Source organism: Oryctolagus cuniculus, chromosome 10 (assembly GCF_964237555.1).
Source record: "Oryctolagus cuniculus chromosome 10, mOryCun1.1, whole genome shotgun sequence".
Lineage (NCBI taxonomy): Eukaryota > Metazoa > Chordata > Mammalia > Lagomorpha > Leporidae > Oryctolagus > Oryctolagus cuniculus.
The window spans coordinates 109477060-109496336 of record NC_091441.1 but is presented as its reverse complement, the minus strand read 5'-3'; the positions used below and the strand labels follow the sequence as shown (position 1 = coordinate 109496336).

General features: G+C 59.6%; 1 protein-coding gene across 1 annotated transcript in view; it reads right to left on the bottom strand.

Annotated features, from left to right (window-relative positions):
• Positions 1-11923, bottom strand: part of CFAP100 (cilia and flagella associated protein 100) — a 28415-nt gene extending 16492 nt beyond the window's left edge. Inside the window, exons 1-6 of the mRNA XM_070049828.1 lie at positions 11509-11923; positions 10573-10675; positions 5904-6008; positions 3403-3474; positions 718-762; positions 452-552 (exon numbers count right to left, since the gene is read on the bottom strand). Of these exons, the coding sequence (XP_069905929.1) occupies positions 452-552; positions 718-762; positions 3403-3474; positions 5904-6008; positions 10573-10621 (372 nt within the window). The 5' untranslated portion in view covers positions 10622-10675; positions 11509-11923. The remainder of the gene's footprint in view (positions 1-451; positions 553-717; positions 763-3402; positions 3475-5903; positions 6009-10572; positions 10676-11508) is intronic.
• Positions 11924-19277: the final 7354 nt, after the last annotated feature.

Below are 19277 nucleotides of genomic sequence, written 5' to 3'. Positions count from 1 at the left end.
GCGCATGAGGCCGAGCAAGTGTCAGGGCCCCAGCACTTCGAGGCACTGCTGCAGGCACGTGGGTGCATCTCTGTGTGCTTCTGGCCCCCAGGGGTCCAGTGAGAGCGGGCCACTGATGCCCAGAGCCATCAGAGGGGAGGGAAAGGGCCTGCGAGGTCTTGGGTGGGCCTGGAAGGCGAGGAGCCTGTCAGGAGTGGGTGGCGTCTCACTCAAGGGACAGTGGAAGTGGCCACAACAGCCCACTGAGCAGGCTCAGGCCCAGAAGTGGTGAAGGGGCTGGGTATGATGGGTGGGACAGGCCAGAGGTGTGAGAGCCATGCAGAGCTTCTGGTGGGCGCTGGTGAGCCACCGACTATCGTGGAGTGAGAGTGTGCTCTTCTGGGCAGGGAGACGGGGTCACTGGGGACAGGGAAGCATCGCCAAGGGGCCGGCCTCTGCCCCAGGTACTTACGAAGAAAGCTCTTTTCCGCTCCTGCTCTCTTAGCAAGAAGAAATCCACATCTTCTGGGATGTGGAAAGGATTGGCTGAACGGCTGGGAGCGTTCTCAAGATCTGGGGAGGGAGATGCCTCCTTGAGCGGGGAGCCAGCTCTTGCAGGCGGGGGTCAGAACTCTGGGGTCCTGGTGCCATCCCAGCCCAGCACGTGACAGCAGGAGTGGTGTGACCGCTCCTGGATCCAGCTGTGCCTGAAGTCCACTCCTGGAGTGGCAAACTCACCTCTGTGGTTTAACTTAGTTCGCGATGGGCTTCTGTCCCTGGCATCTGAAAGAGACCTCGTGAACATAGCCCCTGTGACTCCAGCCACTGCCCCCTGCCCTCTGTCTCCCAGTCTCAGGCCTGGTCTCTGTGGGATGGACTGGTGGCCGGGAGCTGCTGGAGCCCAGCTGAGGTGCTTGCAGTACCCCTGGCTGAGGGCTGGGGGAGCCCAAGGCTCTCTGGGAACTCCTGGGGTTAGGCTGGGCTGGAGCGTGGGCCACGGCTAAGTGAGTGAGGCCAGGGCATTCAGGCAGGCAGGGATCCGCCAGGGAGCCAGGCGCAGGGGCGGGGTTCGCACGGGTCTGCTTTGCAGAGTGGATGCTGTCCTGCTCTTAACCTCCACTGCTCTGCACCCCACGCTGACTTGAGAACCTGGGGCAGGTGCCAGGAGAGTGGCAGGAAGTCTGTCTGTGCATCTCGGGGGGCCAGGGAGTCAGGCGGAGAGCGTGACCTGGACACGTGCCCCACCCAGCTCCGGGAAAGTGCTAGAAAATGCTGGCATCATGGAACCTGGGAGGGAGGCCGGGACGGGGTAGGGGAGGTGCAGGCCGCACGGCTGCAGGGGTAGTGGGTGGGGGTGGGGGTCCTGAGGGCTCCACGCCGCTGGAGGCACAGGTGGGCACAGGCGCCCTCCCTGTCCCCAGCCCCCAGGACAGAGGCATTGTCCCAAGCGCAGAACAGGAGAGCTGGGGCTTGGGTGCGTCTCTGTGTCCCCACGCTGGCCGCCAGCCCACAGGGTCGTGGACCCCACAGCTCCACTGCAGAAATGGGGGCTTTCATTTTCATAACCGCCCTGTGAGGTGGGAGAGGTCGTTCCCATTTTTCCCAGTGGGGAAACTGAGGCAGGGAGGGGCCAGACATGCGCTCAAGGCCCCATAGCCGAAGAAGCTGAGGGAGGCCGGCCTCGGAGAGCAGAGGTGGGGACGGTCAGCGGGAAGCTGTAGATGGGGCTGTGTCAGCCACGGCGGCCAGTGCTGGACACCGGATCGTGACACCGATCGTTCCAGAAGGGCACAGCTGATTGGACAATTACAAGCCAATCCGCGGAATGCGCCTCATTAACAGAAAGGAGAACAGGGGACAGAGAACATGAGTGGGGGTCCTAGCAGGTGCAGTGAAACTGCAATGAACCCCAGAACACCTCTGGGTGCAGGGGAAGGCTGCCGGTAGCACCCACCTACTCCCCAAACCCGGGAGCAGGTTCCCTTGTCTGGTGACGGGGACTCTGTGGGTGTGGCCAAGGACTGTGGGCCCGGGACAGTGTCTCTGGCCACCTGGTGGCCCAGGGGGTACCACAGGTCCCTGTGGAAGGAAGGTACGCGGCCCACAGCAAAGAGCTGGCAGCCATGTGCGGTGCACAGGAGGGAGAGGCAAGGAGACAGGTGCTCCCCTGGGGCCTTGGCCGGGGAGCTCCACGAGCCCTGGGCAGCCCCTTGGCCCTGACACCTGCTGGGGGCTTGCGGATTGTGTGCGCTCCCTGGAAAACTTTATCCTGCCACAAACATTAAACGCACAATTGCCAGTCATGCCTGGCTGCACACCCAGTGACAACGAGTGCTTACGGCCCTAGAGGGACCCGCAGGAGGGTGTTCACAGCAGTGACCAGGCGGGGAGCAGATGTCTAGGGAGACGGGAGTGTCCTAGATCCCCCAGGGCTGGAGGCTGCACAGCTGCAGATGTCCGTGAGACCTAGCAAACTGTGAACTTGAGACCCGTCGGCATCACCAGCGGGGAGCAGAGGGACCCACACCCAGAACGCACTGGAGACACAGCTGTCCCCTGCCCCTTCGTGGGGACCAGCCTCCCGCGGGGAGAGGCAGCCAGACAGATGTGACAATGGGCGGGTTCAGGGTCAGGTGTGACGACGGGTGTGTTAGAATTTTCATGATTCGGGAGAGGAGGCAGGGGCTGGGGTGAGGCGCGGGAGCGTGGGCTGGCCGCCCAGGCACAGAGCCACACTGCAGGAGGCTGAAGCCCAGGGTCTGACGGCCTTGCCGCTCGGCTTCCTGTTGGGTGGCAGCAGTGTGCCCACTGTGAGGACTCAGGGCCACGTGACAGGTGTCAGTCAGTGGTGGATGGGCAGCAGTTGCTATCGGGGGCCTCTGGGAAGAATCCTTTCCCCATGAGCATTGGCTGGTAACTAGCTGGGCCTTTCCCTTTGCCCCTTCTCCATGCCTGGAATCATATGTGATTACGCTGGAACTGCAGCAGCCATTTTGTGACTGTGGTTGAAAACTCTTAAGTCCTGGGGCCGGTGCTGTGGCACAGCAGATAAACTTGCCACCTACAACGCCAGCATCCCCTATGGTCGCTGGTTCGGGTCCTAGCTGCTCCACTTCCTTTCCAGCTCCCTGCTGATGCGCCTGAATGCCCAAGTACTTGGGGCCCTGCCACCAACACAGGACACCAGGAAGAAGCTCCTGGCTTCAGCCTGGCCCAGCCCCGCCCGGAGGGAGGCTCCAGTCCTACCTTGCTCTGCTCCCACCATTTCCGGTCTCTGACCCAACTCCTGCTGGGACAGGAGCCTTTTCCCCTGCCCCGAGCACTAAGGGCTGGGGCAGGGGGCTTCTGGGGACACGGGGTGGGGGTGGGGGTGGGGGTTCGCCTCCTACCAACTGGACTCCAGGCTCCCAGCTGGAAGGTTACCCTTTCTTTCTTTGTGCGCCTCTTTCTCCGCGGCTGGGGAGGAACTGGTGCTCCTGGGCCCCAGGCCGTGCCCTGCGGAGACACAAAGTGAAAGCCGCAGCCATCATCGCCATGCAGGGGGCAGGGAGGCTCCAGCCCCAGTGTCCTGTGTGCCGGGCAGGCCGCGTGGCCTCTCTGGGCCTCCGTCCCCACACCTGGGCTCATCCTCGCGACTTCGCCAGGCAGCTGCAAGCACTGGGCACCCACCCGGCCGTGCAGCAGCGCGGGTGCCTGGCACTCGGGTCCCGAGTGCCGTCCCTTTTGTATCTCACACTGCCTGTGCACAGGGCCATTTTACAGATGGACACACTGAGGTTCAGGGAAGCCAAGGGCCCCGAGCCCTCTGACTCCTGGTCAGACGGGAGCCTTCACTGTCAGGAGCTTGAATGGGGGACTCAGTACCCCCCCCCCCTTTCACAGAGCACCCTCCCCATTATTCTGCGAGACAGGGCTTCGCCATGCCTGGCCCTTGTGTCCAGCCCGGGAATCCTGAGAGTGCTGGTTGGGAGGCCAGAGCCCCGCTGCCTCCCACCCCTGGGTGTCTCTGGCACCTCCTGCCTTTAGGTGACATGTTCTATGGACCCCCACTGCCTTGTTCTCTTTAACAGATGTTCATGGGGGAGGAGGAAGGGGGACAACACGTCCTCTGCCCTGACCTGGGAATCCTCTGTGGGTCTGATGTCCCAGGCCCCGCCCCGGAGGCAGGACCATGGGTCAGTGGAGAGGGGCGAGGCAGGGCCTGTGCAAAAGAGGGAAGGGCCGGGGGGGGCGGGGGGGGGACAGGCAAGAACGTCAGGGCCTGGGGTGGAAACTCGCATGCCCCTGGAGGATGGCAGGTGTGTGGAGGGAGAGGCAGTACGGAGTCGTGCGGCCTGCGGGGAGCTCTGGACCTCAGGCTGCAAACTCTGTGTGGCAAATATCCCAACTATCACAGGTTTAAGGCACGGATCTGACGTCTAGGGGGTGGGGCCTCGTTACCCAGCAGGCTTTGCGTACCCAGCTACAGGCATTCCATGCACCTGTTTCAAGACCCTGTGCTTTTCACTCAAAATGCATCTGCTCAGATGGTACAGTGGGGACAGCCGGGGTGGGATGAACTGGTCGCAACAGGATCGGTGCCGTCTGATCCACCTGCGGTCCTCAGAGGAGTGGGTTCTCGGGATCAGGAAGTGGAGCTGCAGGTGGCAGGGCTCCCAGGGGGGTGGGGATGGTGTCTCACGGGGACACAGTTTCGGTTTGGGAAGATGACAGCTCTGGTGACGGCTGCACAAGGCTGTGAGTGTGCTGAGAGCCACGGGAGCGTACGCTTGACAGTGGTAAGACGGGCGGTTTGACGTCAGGGGGCAGGCGTTTGCCATGGTGGTTACTCCGCCCGTATCCCAGGCTGGAGCTCCTGGGTTCGAGTCCTGACTCTGCTCCTGATCCGAGCTTCCTGCCAGGGAGCGCCCATCAGCAGGTGCTGTGGCTCAAGTCCGTGGGTCTCTGCCATCCATGTGGGAGACCTGGATGAATTCCTGCATCCTGGCCTCAGGAAGGGGGAGCTGCGGGCACTTGGGGAGTGAGCCGGTGGATGGCCGGCCGGTCGGTCGGTCGTCTGTCTGCGAAGTCTGCCTGCGCCAAGTGTTGCTCCTTTCAGTGAGGTCATCCCTTGGTGAATCTGGGACTTTTCAGTCTTACTCAATTTCTACACTATTTGTAATGGTTACTTTCCTTTAAAAAAAAATTGTTCTATTTAATTGAAAGGCAGAGTTACAGAGAGAGGTCTTCCATTCACTGGTTCACTCCCTAACTGGCCACAATGGCCAGAGCAGTGTTGACCCAAAGCCAGGAGCCAGGAGCCTCTTCCAGGTCTCCCACGTGGGTGCCGGGGCCCAAGGACTTGGGCCACCTTCTACTGCTTTCCCAGGCACATTAGCAGGGAGCTGGATCAGAAGTGGAGCAGTCGGGACTTGAACCAGCACCCATATGGGATGCTGGCACTGCAGGTGGTGGCTTAACCCGCTGCGCCACAATGGTGGCCTCTGCTTTTGACTTTCTTATTTTCCTACAGGGAAGTTTAACTCTAGTGAACAACTTGCAGGTTTTAGGTTGTGCTTAGGAAGGCATTCTTCACCTAAAGCTGAAATGCATTTGAAATGAAAGGAAAAAATCCTGGATTTTCTTGTAGTATTTCAACAAAATTTAGTTTGACGGATTGATTTGAAAGGCAGGTGTGAGAGGGACGACGGTGGCAGGGACTCCTGGGAACTGTGGGTCTGTCTCCTGGCTGGCCGGCCTCACTGCCCAGGGACAACATTAGCACCTGCATTGGAACACGGCAGGAGCCGCACCTGTCTCGTCTGCCCCCACCCCGGTCCCCCCAGGACCTGGGTCAGAAGCTTCCTCCATGCACTCGTCCCGGGGGACCTGAGTGCAGCTTCCGGCCGTGGGGCTGGAGAGGATGGGCGGGGATGGGTACTCACTCCGCGTCCACCTGGCCGAACCCGCTGGCGCCTTCTCGGGCTCAGGCATCGTTGGGGATGGTGTCCTGGGAGACAGAGTGTATCTGCCTTCTTGGCGTCTGCTTCCTGGACAGGGAACAGACAGAGATGTTTCCATCACTGGTGCAGCCCAGGAAACCTCATGGAGGAGGTGGCCAGAGGGCAGTGACAGGGTGGGGTGGGGGGCTGCTTGGTAGAGCCGGAAAGGAGCAGCTCCTGGGGCGGGCGTGGCTGGGGCAATGGGCGTTTGGGGGGAGAGGGGATGGAGTGACGCCAGGCCCGTGGGGTGCAGGGTCTTGTTGGAAGAGCAATGCGGAGGCTTAAGTGGGGTGGAAAATACGAGTCATGAGCAAACAAAGCACAGATTTCGACCCTGCCTGCACCAAAGCCGTCTCTTCTCATTCCACCTCCCATGTGCTTTCTGAAGCGCCCCTGTGCAGTGTGTCACGGATCCTGAGAGTCGTGGGTTCGCCCCTCTGCGCGCGGCTGAGGGAGGTCTGGAACTCTGTGGGCTGGCTGGAGCGGGAACGTGGGCATCACCACCAGGCGCATGCGTCATGTGCAGGATGCGTGGCAGGGCCTGTGCAGAACCCGCGGGGACCCCACCCTAATTCCAGGGCGCAGTACCACCCGGACCAAAGGGATCCAGGAGAACAGGACCAGGTGTGCAAACGAGGTCTGGGGATACTTCAACCAGCCGCCGCTGTCACTTAAAAAAAAGTTGCCCAGAGAGAGAGAGACTAAGATTCATCCACTGACTCACTCCCCCAGTGCCCACGATGGTGGGGGCTGGGCCAGGCAGAAGCTGGGCACCTGGAACTCATTCTGGGTCTCCCTTGTGCGTGGCAGGGAGCCAGCTACTGAGCCATGACCACTGCCCCCCCCCCCCAGGATGCGCATTAGGGGGAAGCTGGAATCGGGAATGGAGTCAGGACTCGAACCGGGGCTCTCCGATGTGGCATGTGGGCATCCAAGTGGCATCTGAACCTTCCCTCCGTCCCCCACCCTGGTGAGACACCCACCACTTTCCGTGTTGCTGCTAGCAGCCTTCCTAACAGGTGTGAGGTGGTATCTTGCATCGTGTAGTTTGCATTTCCCTAGTGACTCGTGGGATTGAGCATGTTAAAATGTGCTTGTGGCCACTTGTTTGTCTTCTTTGCAGAAACACCTGTTCACATGCTTCGCCCACTTCTAAATTGCTTGCTTCTTGCTGTGGTTGTTTTAGGAGTTTTAAAAACATACTCAGGGCAGAGGGCCAAGCTGTGGTGCAGCAGGTTAAAGTCCCAGCCTGCAGTGCCAGCATCCCATATGGGCAGCAGTTTGAGTCCCAGCTGTTCCACTTTTGGTCCAGCTCCCTGCTAATGTACCTGGGAAAGCAGTAGAAGATGGCCCAAGGGCTTGGGCCCCTGCCACCTGGTTTTGGATCGGCTCAGCTCCAGCCATTGTGGCCATTTGGGGCATAGAAGATACCTCTCTCTCTCTATCTCTCTCTCTAATAAATAAAAAATAAACCTAAAAAAAAAAAAAAAAGATACTCTGGGGCCGGTGTCAGGTGTAGCATAGCGGTTAAAGCCGCCACCTGCAACACCAGCATCCCATGCGGGTGCAGGCTGTGTCCCTGCTGCTCCACTTCCAGTCCAGCTCCCTGCTAACTGCCTGGGAAAAGCAGTGGAAAATGGCCCAGTGCCACCCATTAGGGTGGCCTGAATGAAGCTCCTAGCTTCAGCCTGGCCCAGCCCTGGCTGTTGCTGCCATGTGGGGAGGGAACCAGCAGATGGAAGATCTCTCTTTCTCTGTCTCTCCCTCTCTCCCTGTAACTCTGACTTTCAAATAAATAAATAGTTTAAAAGTATACTCTGGATATTAATTCCCTGTCAGAGATTTCTAAAATGAAAAATACATCTGGCTCTCCAAAGGCGGAGGGGACAGGGAGGAGAGCCCTGCACAGATACGGCCAGGGGGTCACTTCAGCCGGCAGCCAGTGGGGTTGAACCAAGGAGCAGCCCCTGTGCCAGCCCCACCACTGCCAAGTGCACGGTCAGCAAACACACAACCCTGGTTTTTGAAGGACAAGGTTCTTATTGCCCAACCGGGCACCAAGCAGGCTGTACCCAGAGTGCTTGACCACCCTGTTTGGCTGCCTGCTGCCTGTTGCCAGCCTGGGAGCCGACCCAGGGGATGCTGACAACGCCCTGCAATTAACCAGCTCCTCCCTCAGGCCCCACCCTGGGAGCTGCACCTGCCCGCGCCTCCTGCCATGGCCGTTTTGCGGGAGGGAGGGGTTCCTGGGTGCTGCTACTCTGCCTCTTCTGTGACATCACACCTCAGTTCCAGGATACTCGGTTCTTTCGGATGCTAACGCACAGGACCACTGGCTTCATTCGGTCTGGACTGTCCGTTTCTGGTGTCCGCTCCTGACTTTTGCTGCGTTGGCCTTGTTGCCCGCAGCACTGCTGAATTCATGCGCAGCTCTGGGAGGTTTCCCGTAGATGCTTTGTCTACACCCAGGACGGTGTCGTGTTTGGATAGGGAGCTGTCCTTCCTGCTTTTCAGTTTGTTTACTCTCCTTGCCTAACCGCTTTGGCTAACGTGGTTAACAACCTGCTGAACATCAGTGCCTGGTTCCTCACCTTAGGGGGGAGCTCTCTGGCTGACACATTTTTATTAAGGGCCTGTTTTAGTCCAGGCTCTGGAGAGAGAGTGACACACAGGACAGAGGGAGGAGGAACGGTTAGGCAGGGCAGATGGCGGAAGGAGCTGAGGACGAAAAGAAATGAGGGGAGTTGCTGCAGGTTTTAAGCAGGATTTAAACCGGCAGTGGGAGGGGGGAGCCACAGAGGACTCTAGGGGAAGCGCATTCCCGGCAGTGAGAACAGCAGTGCCAGGACACCGAGAGGGAGTGTGCCTGGCGGGTCCGAGGAGCTGGAGGAATGGAGCTCTTCATGGTGACTTCCCCCAGACTCTCAGAGGGCAGGCGCTGTCTCCTGTCCCGTGTGCCTCTGCAGCCTGGCACAGAGTAGGTGCTCAATGTGTACTGGTGACACAGCCATGGTCCCAGAGTGCCCGCTGGGCTGGGCTGTGGATGGTTCAGCTTTGCTTCTCCAAAATGAAGATTCGATCATTGGCCAGCGCCAAGGCTCACTAGGCTAATCCTCCACCTGCGGCGCCGGCACCCCGGGTTCTAGTTCCGGTTGGGGCACAGATTCTGTCCCGGTTACTCTTCCAGTCTAGCTCTCTGCTGTGGCCCAGGAAGGCAGTGGAGGATGGCCCAAGTGTTTGGGCCTTGCACCTGCACAGGAGACCAGGAGAAGCACCTGGCTCCTGGCTTTGGATCGGTGCAGCGCACTGGCCATAGTGGCCATTTGAGGGGTGAACCAGCAGAAGGAAGACCTTTCTCTCTCTCTCTCTAACTCTGCCTGTCAAAAAATAATAGTAAAAAAAAATTCGATCACATAAACCCACATTTACCCAAAATGCCAGGCCATGGCCAGAAAAGGCAGGGGCGGGGCCTGAGTAAATCAGAGTGTGTAAGGATTCTCTCTGGACCCCAGGGCCTTGCCTGAGGCTCCCAGCACCAGGAGTGCAGAGCTGTGAGGCAGCAGGTGGCTCCCTCTTCTGCCTGCCTGGCTTGGCTTTGCTCACAAATGCTCAGGCCCTGAATCCATCCAGTGCCCCGCATACGGTGCCTTCAGCTAGGCACTCCACAGGGGCAGTCAGCATCGATGATAAATCCTCCCGCCCTGACAGCGGCTCCTCACGTTGTTTCGTGGCTGTGTGTTTACGTCACTCTGCCATCAGCAGACGTGGCAAAGCTCACTTTTTAACTAACCCTGTGTCAGCGTTTATTCATTTTATAGTCTCCCCTGGAGCACGGCGAGCGAGTGTGTACAAGTGTAACACAGAACTGCTGTAGGGAGCACACTGGCGGGGGCAGGTGGCGCTGGCCACTGGGTGTGCGGGGACAGGGTGGACGTAGGCTGCCGAGAAGGCGCTGGGCCTCTCCATTTTGAACCCTGGGATTCTTTGCCTACTAAAAAACAAATGGAAATTCTGTAGCTAAAAAGGAACTGAGGGCATACCGATGGCATTGCCCATTTTGTCCGGCTCAGGGCCACCCGTCTCGGCATCCGGCCACACACACGTGATTCCCCCTGGGGAAGGGGGGTGGGTCTAGTGGTAGCTAGCCACTTCCTCGCCACCCAGCCCCATGGCAGCGGGAGGGGGAGAGCCAGGAGAGGCCCCCTCCACCGTGCACCCTCGCCACAGCTGCCCCAGGCTGAGTGTGCACCCCCAAGCCCCAATCCCAGCACCTCAGAGCGAGACTTGTTTGGAAATACTGTTGTAGCAATGTTGTCAGTTATGCGGGGGTCATCCCCCCTCCCCCACAGGACTGGCAGCCTCCTGGAAGGGGACACGTGGACGCAGGCACACAGAATCCCACGAGGGTCTGATTCAGAGATCGGGATCCACGCTCTGGGAATGCCACAGAGTGCCAGGGCGGGATCCGCCCTCCCCGCCTGCAGGAACCAGTGCTGCCCCCACCTGGCTCTGGGAGGCGGCCTGGCTCAGAACCACCTGGACTCTGCAGCCCCTCTGCACCTGCACCGTCCGGGCTCCCCACCGCAGAGCCCCCTCCCCACCCGGTACTCACTGTCATCCGTCTTGCTGTCAGGGGTCACAATGAGCAGTTTCTTGGACATCCTGGCTGAAGCCAACGCAAAGCTGCGCCTCCCTCGGCTGAAGGAGCCCCTCACCTGGGGAGTGAAGGGTGCATGAGTGCTGTGGTCCCCAGGCCCCCGCCGGGCCCCTGGGCATCTGACAACAGCAGGCATTTGCTGGGAGTGCATCACCGGGCGGACACCTGCCCCCTGCCTGTGTCCACTGCCCCTCACTGGTTCCAGCTGCTTCACCTTTCTGTTGGTTGAACACAGCAAGCCTGGTCTGCCTCTCCCGCGCCCGCTGGGGCTGGAGTTCTGGTTCCTCTCCCTCCATCCCGTTCTGGTGTGGCCCCTTCAAGGTGGTCGCCTGCACCCCGGCCCCCGACGGCCCTCGCCGGATTTCCTTTGCAATGACCACTCTGATCAGCTCTTGCGAAATAATCAGTTTATTGTCTGTTTCCCCCTGAGCCCTCGGCGCCATGAGAACCAGAGGTCCATGTTCCTGGAACCCCTTAACTAGGCATTAGGCAGAGTTTCATTTCTGCAGAGACCTGGCGAGTGCTCCCCGCTCCCGCTTCCCGGGGCTGGGGCTTCCTGGATTTCAAATGCTCCCGCCATTTCCCGTCGCGTTCCGTGACTGCCCGTGCAGAGGGGCGCGGGGGCCGGCTGAGCACAGGTGCGGCGCGTCTGACGCCCAGCTCGGCCGTGTCCCCGGGTGGGAGGCCTCAGCCCCCCCACCCCCGGGTGCGAGGACAGAGGGGCGGGGCGTGCACAGGGGAGTGACAAGGCAGGGGCAGCGGCAGCAAACTAGCAGGGCGGCCTTGCCACGGGGCACCACGAGGGCCCGCCCCCAGGCTTCGTCCGGGCTCCGCGCGCCCAGGGCCCCCGCCCTGCGCCCTGCCCCCCACCCCCGGCCCCGCGACACCCACCGGAGGGCTCCGAAGCCTCCTCGCCGCCGCAGTTCTCTGCGCTGAGCGCGGGGCTCGGCGTGGACAGCGTCGCCCGGGCAACCGTCCGGGGCGGCTGTGACGTCACAAAGCCCGGGCCCTCCGCTTGTCTTCACTTGCTTGGTCCGGGGTGCAGCGGGGGCCGGCGCAGGCGGAGCAAAACAGACCAAGCTCTCCCAAGGGGCGGGTCTCGGGACGCGGAGCCCGGACGCGTAGCATCAGAAGTGCCGGGAGTTCGTTAGAAAAGCAAGTTTTCAGCTCCTCCCCTAGAATCGTGAACTCTGCCGGCCGCGTGAGATGCACCGGGACCCGCAGCGAGAGCGGCCGAGGGCGTCCCGTTCCCGGGCTCCTGCAGCCTCGGGGCGTGTGGCTCCCCAGCTCGCCGCCCTGGAGCAGTCTACAGTCCAGTGATGCAGCCTGGGCGGAGTGAGAAGGACCAGGTCCGCCGTGGGGGCCGCGGGGGCAGGACAGCGTCCACGCGGCAGGGGCCGCTCTGGGCTTTGTGCAGGGCAGAGGGCGGTCTCCTCGTGTTGAGCCACCTCATTCGGGTGTGCACATGACTAGGCATGGGTGTCATGTGTGTGCGCACACACGCATGTGAGGGTGTGGATTTGTAACAACAGCAAGAATTGAACAGCTGGACCAGAGAGGTGGGCCCCTTTACGCTTGGACAGAGGCTCCTTCGCAGCTGTTCTAAGCCCTGGGTGACCCGGCCGCCTGTCTGCCTCCAAGCCGGGTGAGGAGCAGAGGAGGAAGCTGCCCTTGATGCTGGGTCTCTGCAGCCCACGAGAGGCACTGTGTGCACTGTTCTCCACAGACGGGCTTAGGGCCCCCCGTGGGTCTCCCTGTGAGCCCTGGGCATGCTTCCTAGGCGTGGGAACTCCACGACCACCCGAGCGGTGGGTTCTGCGATTCTCCCCATGCTTCCACCAGGAGCCAGCAAGGACCCCGAGCTGGGGCTGACAGGTGGGCAGCAGAGTCTGTCTCTGCCCCTGCCTAGACACACGGTGCTGTCACCAGGGATTGACAGCTGTCCCAGCCAATGGTGCATGAGTGTGGGAAAATCCCGAGAAGTCTGAAGGTGAACTTGACAGTAAAGACAAGTTCTTGGGTGTGTTTGTGTGTTCCAGTCTTTATTTTGATGCTCAGTTGTATAGAAGGTTAGAAACACAACCATTAGGGGCTGGTGTGGTGGCACAGCGGGTGAACCCTGCCGCCTGCAATGCTGGCATCCCATGTCCGAGTGCTGGGCCGAATCCTGACTGCTCTGCCTCCAAATCAGCTTCCTGCTAAAGTGCCTGGGAAAGCAGTGGAGGAAGCACCCCTGCCACCATGTGGGAGACTCGGATGAAGCTCTGGGCTCCTGGCTCAGCCTCAGCCATTGCAGCTATTTGGGGAGTGAACCAACAAATGGAAGATATTCTTTCTCTCTGTCTCTCTCCCTTTCAAGTAAATGAAGTAAATTTTTTTAAGTTTTTTATAAAAAAATCTAGAAAATATATGATATGGAAATGTGAATCTTAGCCCAAGAACTCTAAGTGAAACATCATTTGCTGATGAAAGCCTATTGGTTTTTTTTTAAAGGATTATTTATTTGAAAGGCAGAGTGACAGCGAGAGGGAGAAACAGAAGAGGAGGGAAGGAGGGAGGGAGGGAGGGAGGGAGGGAGAGAGAGGGAGAAAGAGAGAGAGAGAGAGAGAGAGAGAGAGAGAACCTTCCATTGGCTGGTTCACTCCCCAAGTGGCTGGAGTCAGGAGCCAGGGGGCTTCATCAGGGCCTCCCATGTGGGTAGCAGGGGCTCAAGCCCTTGGGCCATCTTCCACTGCTCTTCCTAGGCCATTAGCAGGGGGCTGGATCTGAAGTGGAGCAGCTGGGACTGGAACAAGGGGCCCATTAGCAGGGAGTGGAGTAGGTGGGACTGGAACATGCGCCCCTATGGAGTGGTGGCTTTACCCGCTACACCACAACACCAGCCCCAAAGGCCAATTTTCAATATGAGATGGGTTGATGCAGGGTGGGCAGATGTGTGATAAAGCAGGTGTGGCTACATGTACCTTGAGGTGGGGGCATCACAGGTGTTCAAAATCCTTTCAACACTTCTGTATGCTTGGAGTTTGAAAGTTTTCCTAATAAAATGTTTTGGGGGAAAACTAAGGATTTTAAGAGGGAAAATTTGTATTTCCGACTTCATATCATCCTCTTCAAAGAAAGCACCCTGGGGCTTCTAATACTTCATGGAAAAATGCAATTCAAAGATGTTGGTTTTGGCACAAACATTTTGTAATCCATGCATAGCTTTTTTTTTTTTTCATACTGCGCATTTCTTTTTGAAGAGCCCTCCTATGTCAGTCCAGGTTCTTGAAACAAACAATGGAAATCAACTCTGGCCCGGGAAAGGGAGAAGGAACAGGGGGTACTCCCAGAGCCCACCGGAGGACAGGGAACCGGCTGGGAGGCAGACGCTGCAGCCTGGAGCCTGGCCCAAAGCTGGCGGCAGGTGTGTCCTGATGGAGCGCTGACGTGGTCCTGAGCCTGGCCCCGTGCACCTGGCCCCGTGCACCTGGCCCTGTGCACCTGGCCCCACAGCACCGGGCTCAACAACTCGCACCTGTGCCTTCCACGTGGGCGGGGTGGCCTTGGCCCGAAGAAGGGCATTCGGAGCTACCGGGATGACAGCACCCACGAGAGGTCCCACGGTGGCTCCTCCACGTCACAGGTCAGCTGCCCCTCATCTCTCTCTCTCAGAATGTCCCCTTCCCCCGGGGTCCCACTCAGACGCTCCCTTTCTCACCCTTCCACCGGCATCTCCCAGGCCCCCTGCGCTCCCAGGCGGGTGGCAGACGAGCAGGAGCAGGCCCTCTGTCCCCTCCCTTGGGCCTTGACTGTGGCTCCTCCGGGCCTGCGACACCCCGGCCACCCAGGGCCTCTGCTGCTCTGCTCTTGCTAATTCCCAATGGCCTCACCATTCCCCTTTGATGTTCAGTAGCTTCCACGTGTGTGCAGCCAAGTCCCTGCACCAGATTCCCTCTCCTTTGAAACTCCTGGGGGTGGTTGTGTTTTCCCATAGAAGGCAGAGGCAGGAGAGCCTGGTGTCCAGGAGTGGACGGTGGCTTCTGTCGTTGCTGGCTGTGTGACTTTGGGCAAATTACTTATGTGCCCTGGGTCTCAGTTTTCTCACCTGTGAAATGGGGATAACAATAACAACCTGGGAGGGAGGTCTTGTGGCGAGCACCCCTGGCCGGCTATAGTATATCATGACCTACAGGTGCATCTGCTTGCTCAGGTCCACCTGGCAGCCTGACAGCCTGCAGAACTTCCCGCCACCCAGCTCAGCCAGGCTTCAATGATTTCAGTGAGAAAGCTGAAGATCAGAGACAGGAAGCTGTTTGCCCAAGGCCACACAGCCCCTAAGTGTGAATCTTTGAGCTGGGGCTCACACTCAGGCTGTCTGACTATGGAGGTCCAGCCTGTGCCTCTTCCCACATTGGAGGTCCAGCCTGTGCCTCTTCCCACATAGCCTGCAGAGAGGGAGGCACAGCTTGGCCAGCTGGGGAGGGGAAGGTCTTGGGGCCTGGGGCTGCAGATTTACTCTGTGCTCACCCCAGGCCCCTCCTGTTGTTGGGGTACCTGATATCGGTGCAGCCTTAGAACCCAGGGCTGGTGCCGCTCCCTGCAGCAGACAGATCGGGACAGTGTGCAGTCAACACACGCATCGATCCCTCCAGGGTGTCTGTGAGCCGACCGTGAAGCCGAGTGGAACGAACCCCACTGCCAGGGAGCATTCTTAGGACTTCCGTGACCTGCGCGGTGCAATGTCTTGCACGCGCATTTTCCTCGTGCTCAGAGGTGGTGGGATGTGGAAGGACTAAGCCATGGTGGTGGGACTTCATGGCCGCTCCAGGGCACCGTGCAGGCAGTACCACCCATGAGTGCTGGCGCTGCAGGCACTTCCCCCCTATACCTGGCAGGGACGCCCCACGCCGGGGGCTTGGGGAGAGGCTGTGAGGTCCTTCGGAGTGTCCAAGCACCCTCCTCTCCAGACAGGTGTCCCCCCTGCCCTTGATGGTGCACCCTGTGGTGCTCCAGCCCGGCCTGCTGCAGTCGTGTGACTCAGGCCGCTGTCCTGCCGGCTGAGATGGGTAGATCGCGGGATTGGAGGCTGGGGAAAGGCCTGTGTGTCCCCGGGTGTGCATGTTTGACTCCGGTACCAAGAAACGGCGTCAGTGGGATCAGAAAGACGCTCTTGGCGTGCAGAGTAGGATCAGCGGGCTTGGATCACCTGGAAGGGCGGCCTGGAGGTGGCGTCATGTACTCTGGCTAAAGGGGAAGAGGACTAACTGGCAAAGAGGGGCTGCAAGTCGGGGCCTGCGTGGAGCAGGGGTGGGCATGGGCTCAGCCTGGGCAGCGTGAGTGACCCTGTGGGATGCAGGACATGAGAGCAGTGGTTTGAGGGGCACCAAGAAGAGGCAGACAGGTGTCTACCGGGAGGAGGTGTGCCCTCAGCTCGCCTTTGTAGATGGAACCTTGCCAGGAGGGGGCGTCGCTGGCCACCTGGCTCCGGCGGCTCGTTCCTCTGGGGTCCTGCACAGCATCACACAGAGGCTGCTCCCAGCTGGGGACGACCCTGAGGGCTGCGTCCCCTGCGTCCCCCGAGCTGATGGATTTGGGGTGATGATGAAAAGGTCTGAAATGAGATGACGGCACGAGTCTGTGTGTTTATGGTCGATAGGCTGTCAGAGGGTGAGGCTTGAAGTCGGTGTGAGTGAACAGGAGGAAGAAAGCCGATCCCTCTGCCAGGTGCCAAGAGAGAAAGAACCTGCCGTGTTGGCTGGACCTGCCGGCGAGTGGGCGAGCGGTGGGCCTTGCTCAGGGCAGTTCCGGGACCGGCACGTGGCCAGTGCCATCAACACTTTGGCCGGGGCTCCATCTTCACAGCCTAGGGGTGGAGCTGGCCCACAGTGGGGCTGGGGAACACGACCCAGTCCTTGCCTGCAGCTTTGGTGGGGGCTGGCCGTCAAGGCCAGGTCTAAGATTCCCACAGAGAAGCCCGGCGTTGGGGGGGGGGGTTGGGGAGGTGCCACACCTGTAGGAGAAACTCAGGTACCATTGGCGTGGGTCAGAGGTCATGCTCCATGCCAGGAGGAGGGACAGAGACTTGGCCAGGCTGTGGGTGGGGTGCGGGGGCGAATGAAGAGTCAGAGGCAGAGATAAAGAGATGGAAGTGTGTGTGGAGGGGGAGAGGGACGGGTGGAGGAGCCGAGCTTGCTCAGGTGGGGGTCGGAGTGCAGACATGCGCAGTCTGAGGCGGCCGGGTGTGCCCCACAAGAGGGTGCAATCTGCCTCTGGCGCCAGAGGAAGGGGGGGCGGGTCTCAGAAGTTCCTGATACCAGTTAGCTTGTGTTTTGCGTCAAGAAGCAGAGATCGCCAGCAGAAATGATTGACATCACAAGGAAGCAGCATCTCATTTACCAAGAGGCCCCTCAGAACGCTTCGTCCTGTGCCCTCCCCACCCCAAGCATCCTGCCGTGCAGGGCGGGAGTCCAGATGGATCTGCCCGCTCCCCCTCGTTCCCTCCACACCCTCTGCCCCAAGTCTGCACGGCTGTCTGGCCTTTCTGTCTGTCCCGCCCCTGCCAGGACACTGGCCTCTGCCTCCTCCCTGCTGTTTCCAGCCTCTCACTGGGAGCCACCCAGCCGGGCCTGGCTCCCTGGGGGTCTGGGCTGCGGTGTCCTCATTGTGCAATAAAGCAGTGGTCGTCTCACGCCGGCCCCTGCGGCTGGCCCTCCTCTGCCATCCTGTGGGTCGGTGAGGGCAAGACACTGTGTCCTGTGACCCCTTGTTTCTTTGCTCAGGGCCTGGCGCACGGAAGGTGTTCAATAAATATTTTATCAAGTGAGTCGATGGCAGTGCTTGGAGAACAGAATGGAGGGTCAGGGCGCGGGCTGTGGGTGCAGGACGGAAACTGGGTGGGTGTGCGGGCGCCACGGGTGGATGAGGCACGTGGGGTGGTAGGGCTAGGGGGAAGTCGAGGTCAGCAGGTGTGCGTGGGGGTGCGGAAGGGGCCCGGCCGCGCTGCCTGCGCCTGCCACACGAGGTCGCCCCGCACCAGCTGGAGCCCCGCGCCCTGGCGCAGAAAGGGGACTTGCAAAAGAGGAACCTGTTGTCCCAGGCGGCGGGGAGGAAAGGTTCCCAGTGACGCAGGAGGTTGGTAAAGAGTTGAAAAGACGCTGTACTGCGGGCTCACGCAAACAGCGCCTTGGCGACCTTGCCTGCGCTGGCCCTGGGCCGGGTAGGTGTCCAGCTCTTTACAGCTCGCGGGTTTCGGGGGCGGCCGCCCCATCCCGCGTCATCGGGGCAGGGACGGGAGTCCTGCTGGCTGCTTCCGCGTCTCTGCAGCAAGTGCTCCGGCGACCCCGGAAGCCCCTTCCGCAGATTGCTGCCCAAGTCCTCAGGCAGGTGCGCGGGAGGGACTCGCACCCACACAGGGTCCCCTCGCCCAAGCGTGGGCACGGTAGCCCCCCTACTGCAGCGGGATCTCTGGGCGGTCCACAGGCTGATTCGCAGTCCAGGCCACCCCAGCCTGGGCGTCTTCGTCGGATTCCCCCATCCTCTCCTCACCGCTTCCTGATCCTAATTCCAGCTCAGGGATTGCACCCCCGCCCTCCTCTAGTCCTAACCCAAGGCATGCATCCCTAGGGACAGCTCCCCCCCCCCCTTTTCTTTTTTACACACAGACACACAAAAAAGGAACAAAGAGTTGAAACTTTGCCAGTTTTGTAGGAACCTCTGTGTCCTCATTCTGACTTTTGGGGTGCACATTCCTGTGGGTTTTAGTTTTATCCCCTACACATGTATTTTTCTTTTAAGATTGATTTATTTGAAAGGCAGAGTTAGGGAGAAACAGAGAGGAGGGAGGTCTTCCATCTGCTGGTTCACTCCCCAAATGGCCCCAAAGACCAGGGCTGGGCCAGGTGGAAGCCAGGAACAACTTCTGGGTCTCCCATCTGGGTACAGGGGCCCGAGCACTTGGACCATCTTCTGCTTTTCCAGGACATTAACAAGGAGTTAGTTTGGAAGTGGAGCAGCTGGGACACGAACTGGTGTTGGTATGGGAAGCCGGAGTCGTAGGCAGTGCCTCCATCTGCTACGCCACAACATGGCGGCTGTGTGTATTCTTAAATAGCTCCTTGATTGGTTTTGCATAATGGTCACTTTTATGGGCGTGACACCACTGACTTACTCTTTGGAGGTTTGCCTTTTCTGTTTAAAAAGCGCTGAGAAACTCATCCGTGGTGAATTGCACGCTTTTACCGCTGCGTAGTAGTATCTCACTGTAAGCGTACAGCACAACGTATCACCTCTCCATCAATGACATTTGGCTCATATTCATTTTTTTCTTGTACCAACAACTCTTTAGAAAACCAACTTTGTGTTTGTTTTTGATTTGCAGCCGGAAGCATTTTCTTGGGCACACGGTCTTTCGTGGAGTTGCTGGTGGTGAGATGCGTGGTTTACAAGGTGATGCCAAGCTCCGTTCCAGAGTGGTTGCACCAGGAACCCTTCCCCAGGGCGAGTTTAAGCTCTGTGGACCCACGACATTGCCAGCGCTTTCTTGCCAGGCTCTTTAAGCTTCTGCCAATCTGATAGTGGAGGCCCGTTGACAGAGCAGTGGAGCATCTTTCGTGTCCTGGCTTTCAGGCTTCCTCCTGGGGAGGTGTCTCCTGTCGTCTTGGTCCCCGGGGCTCCTTGTC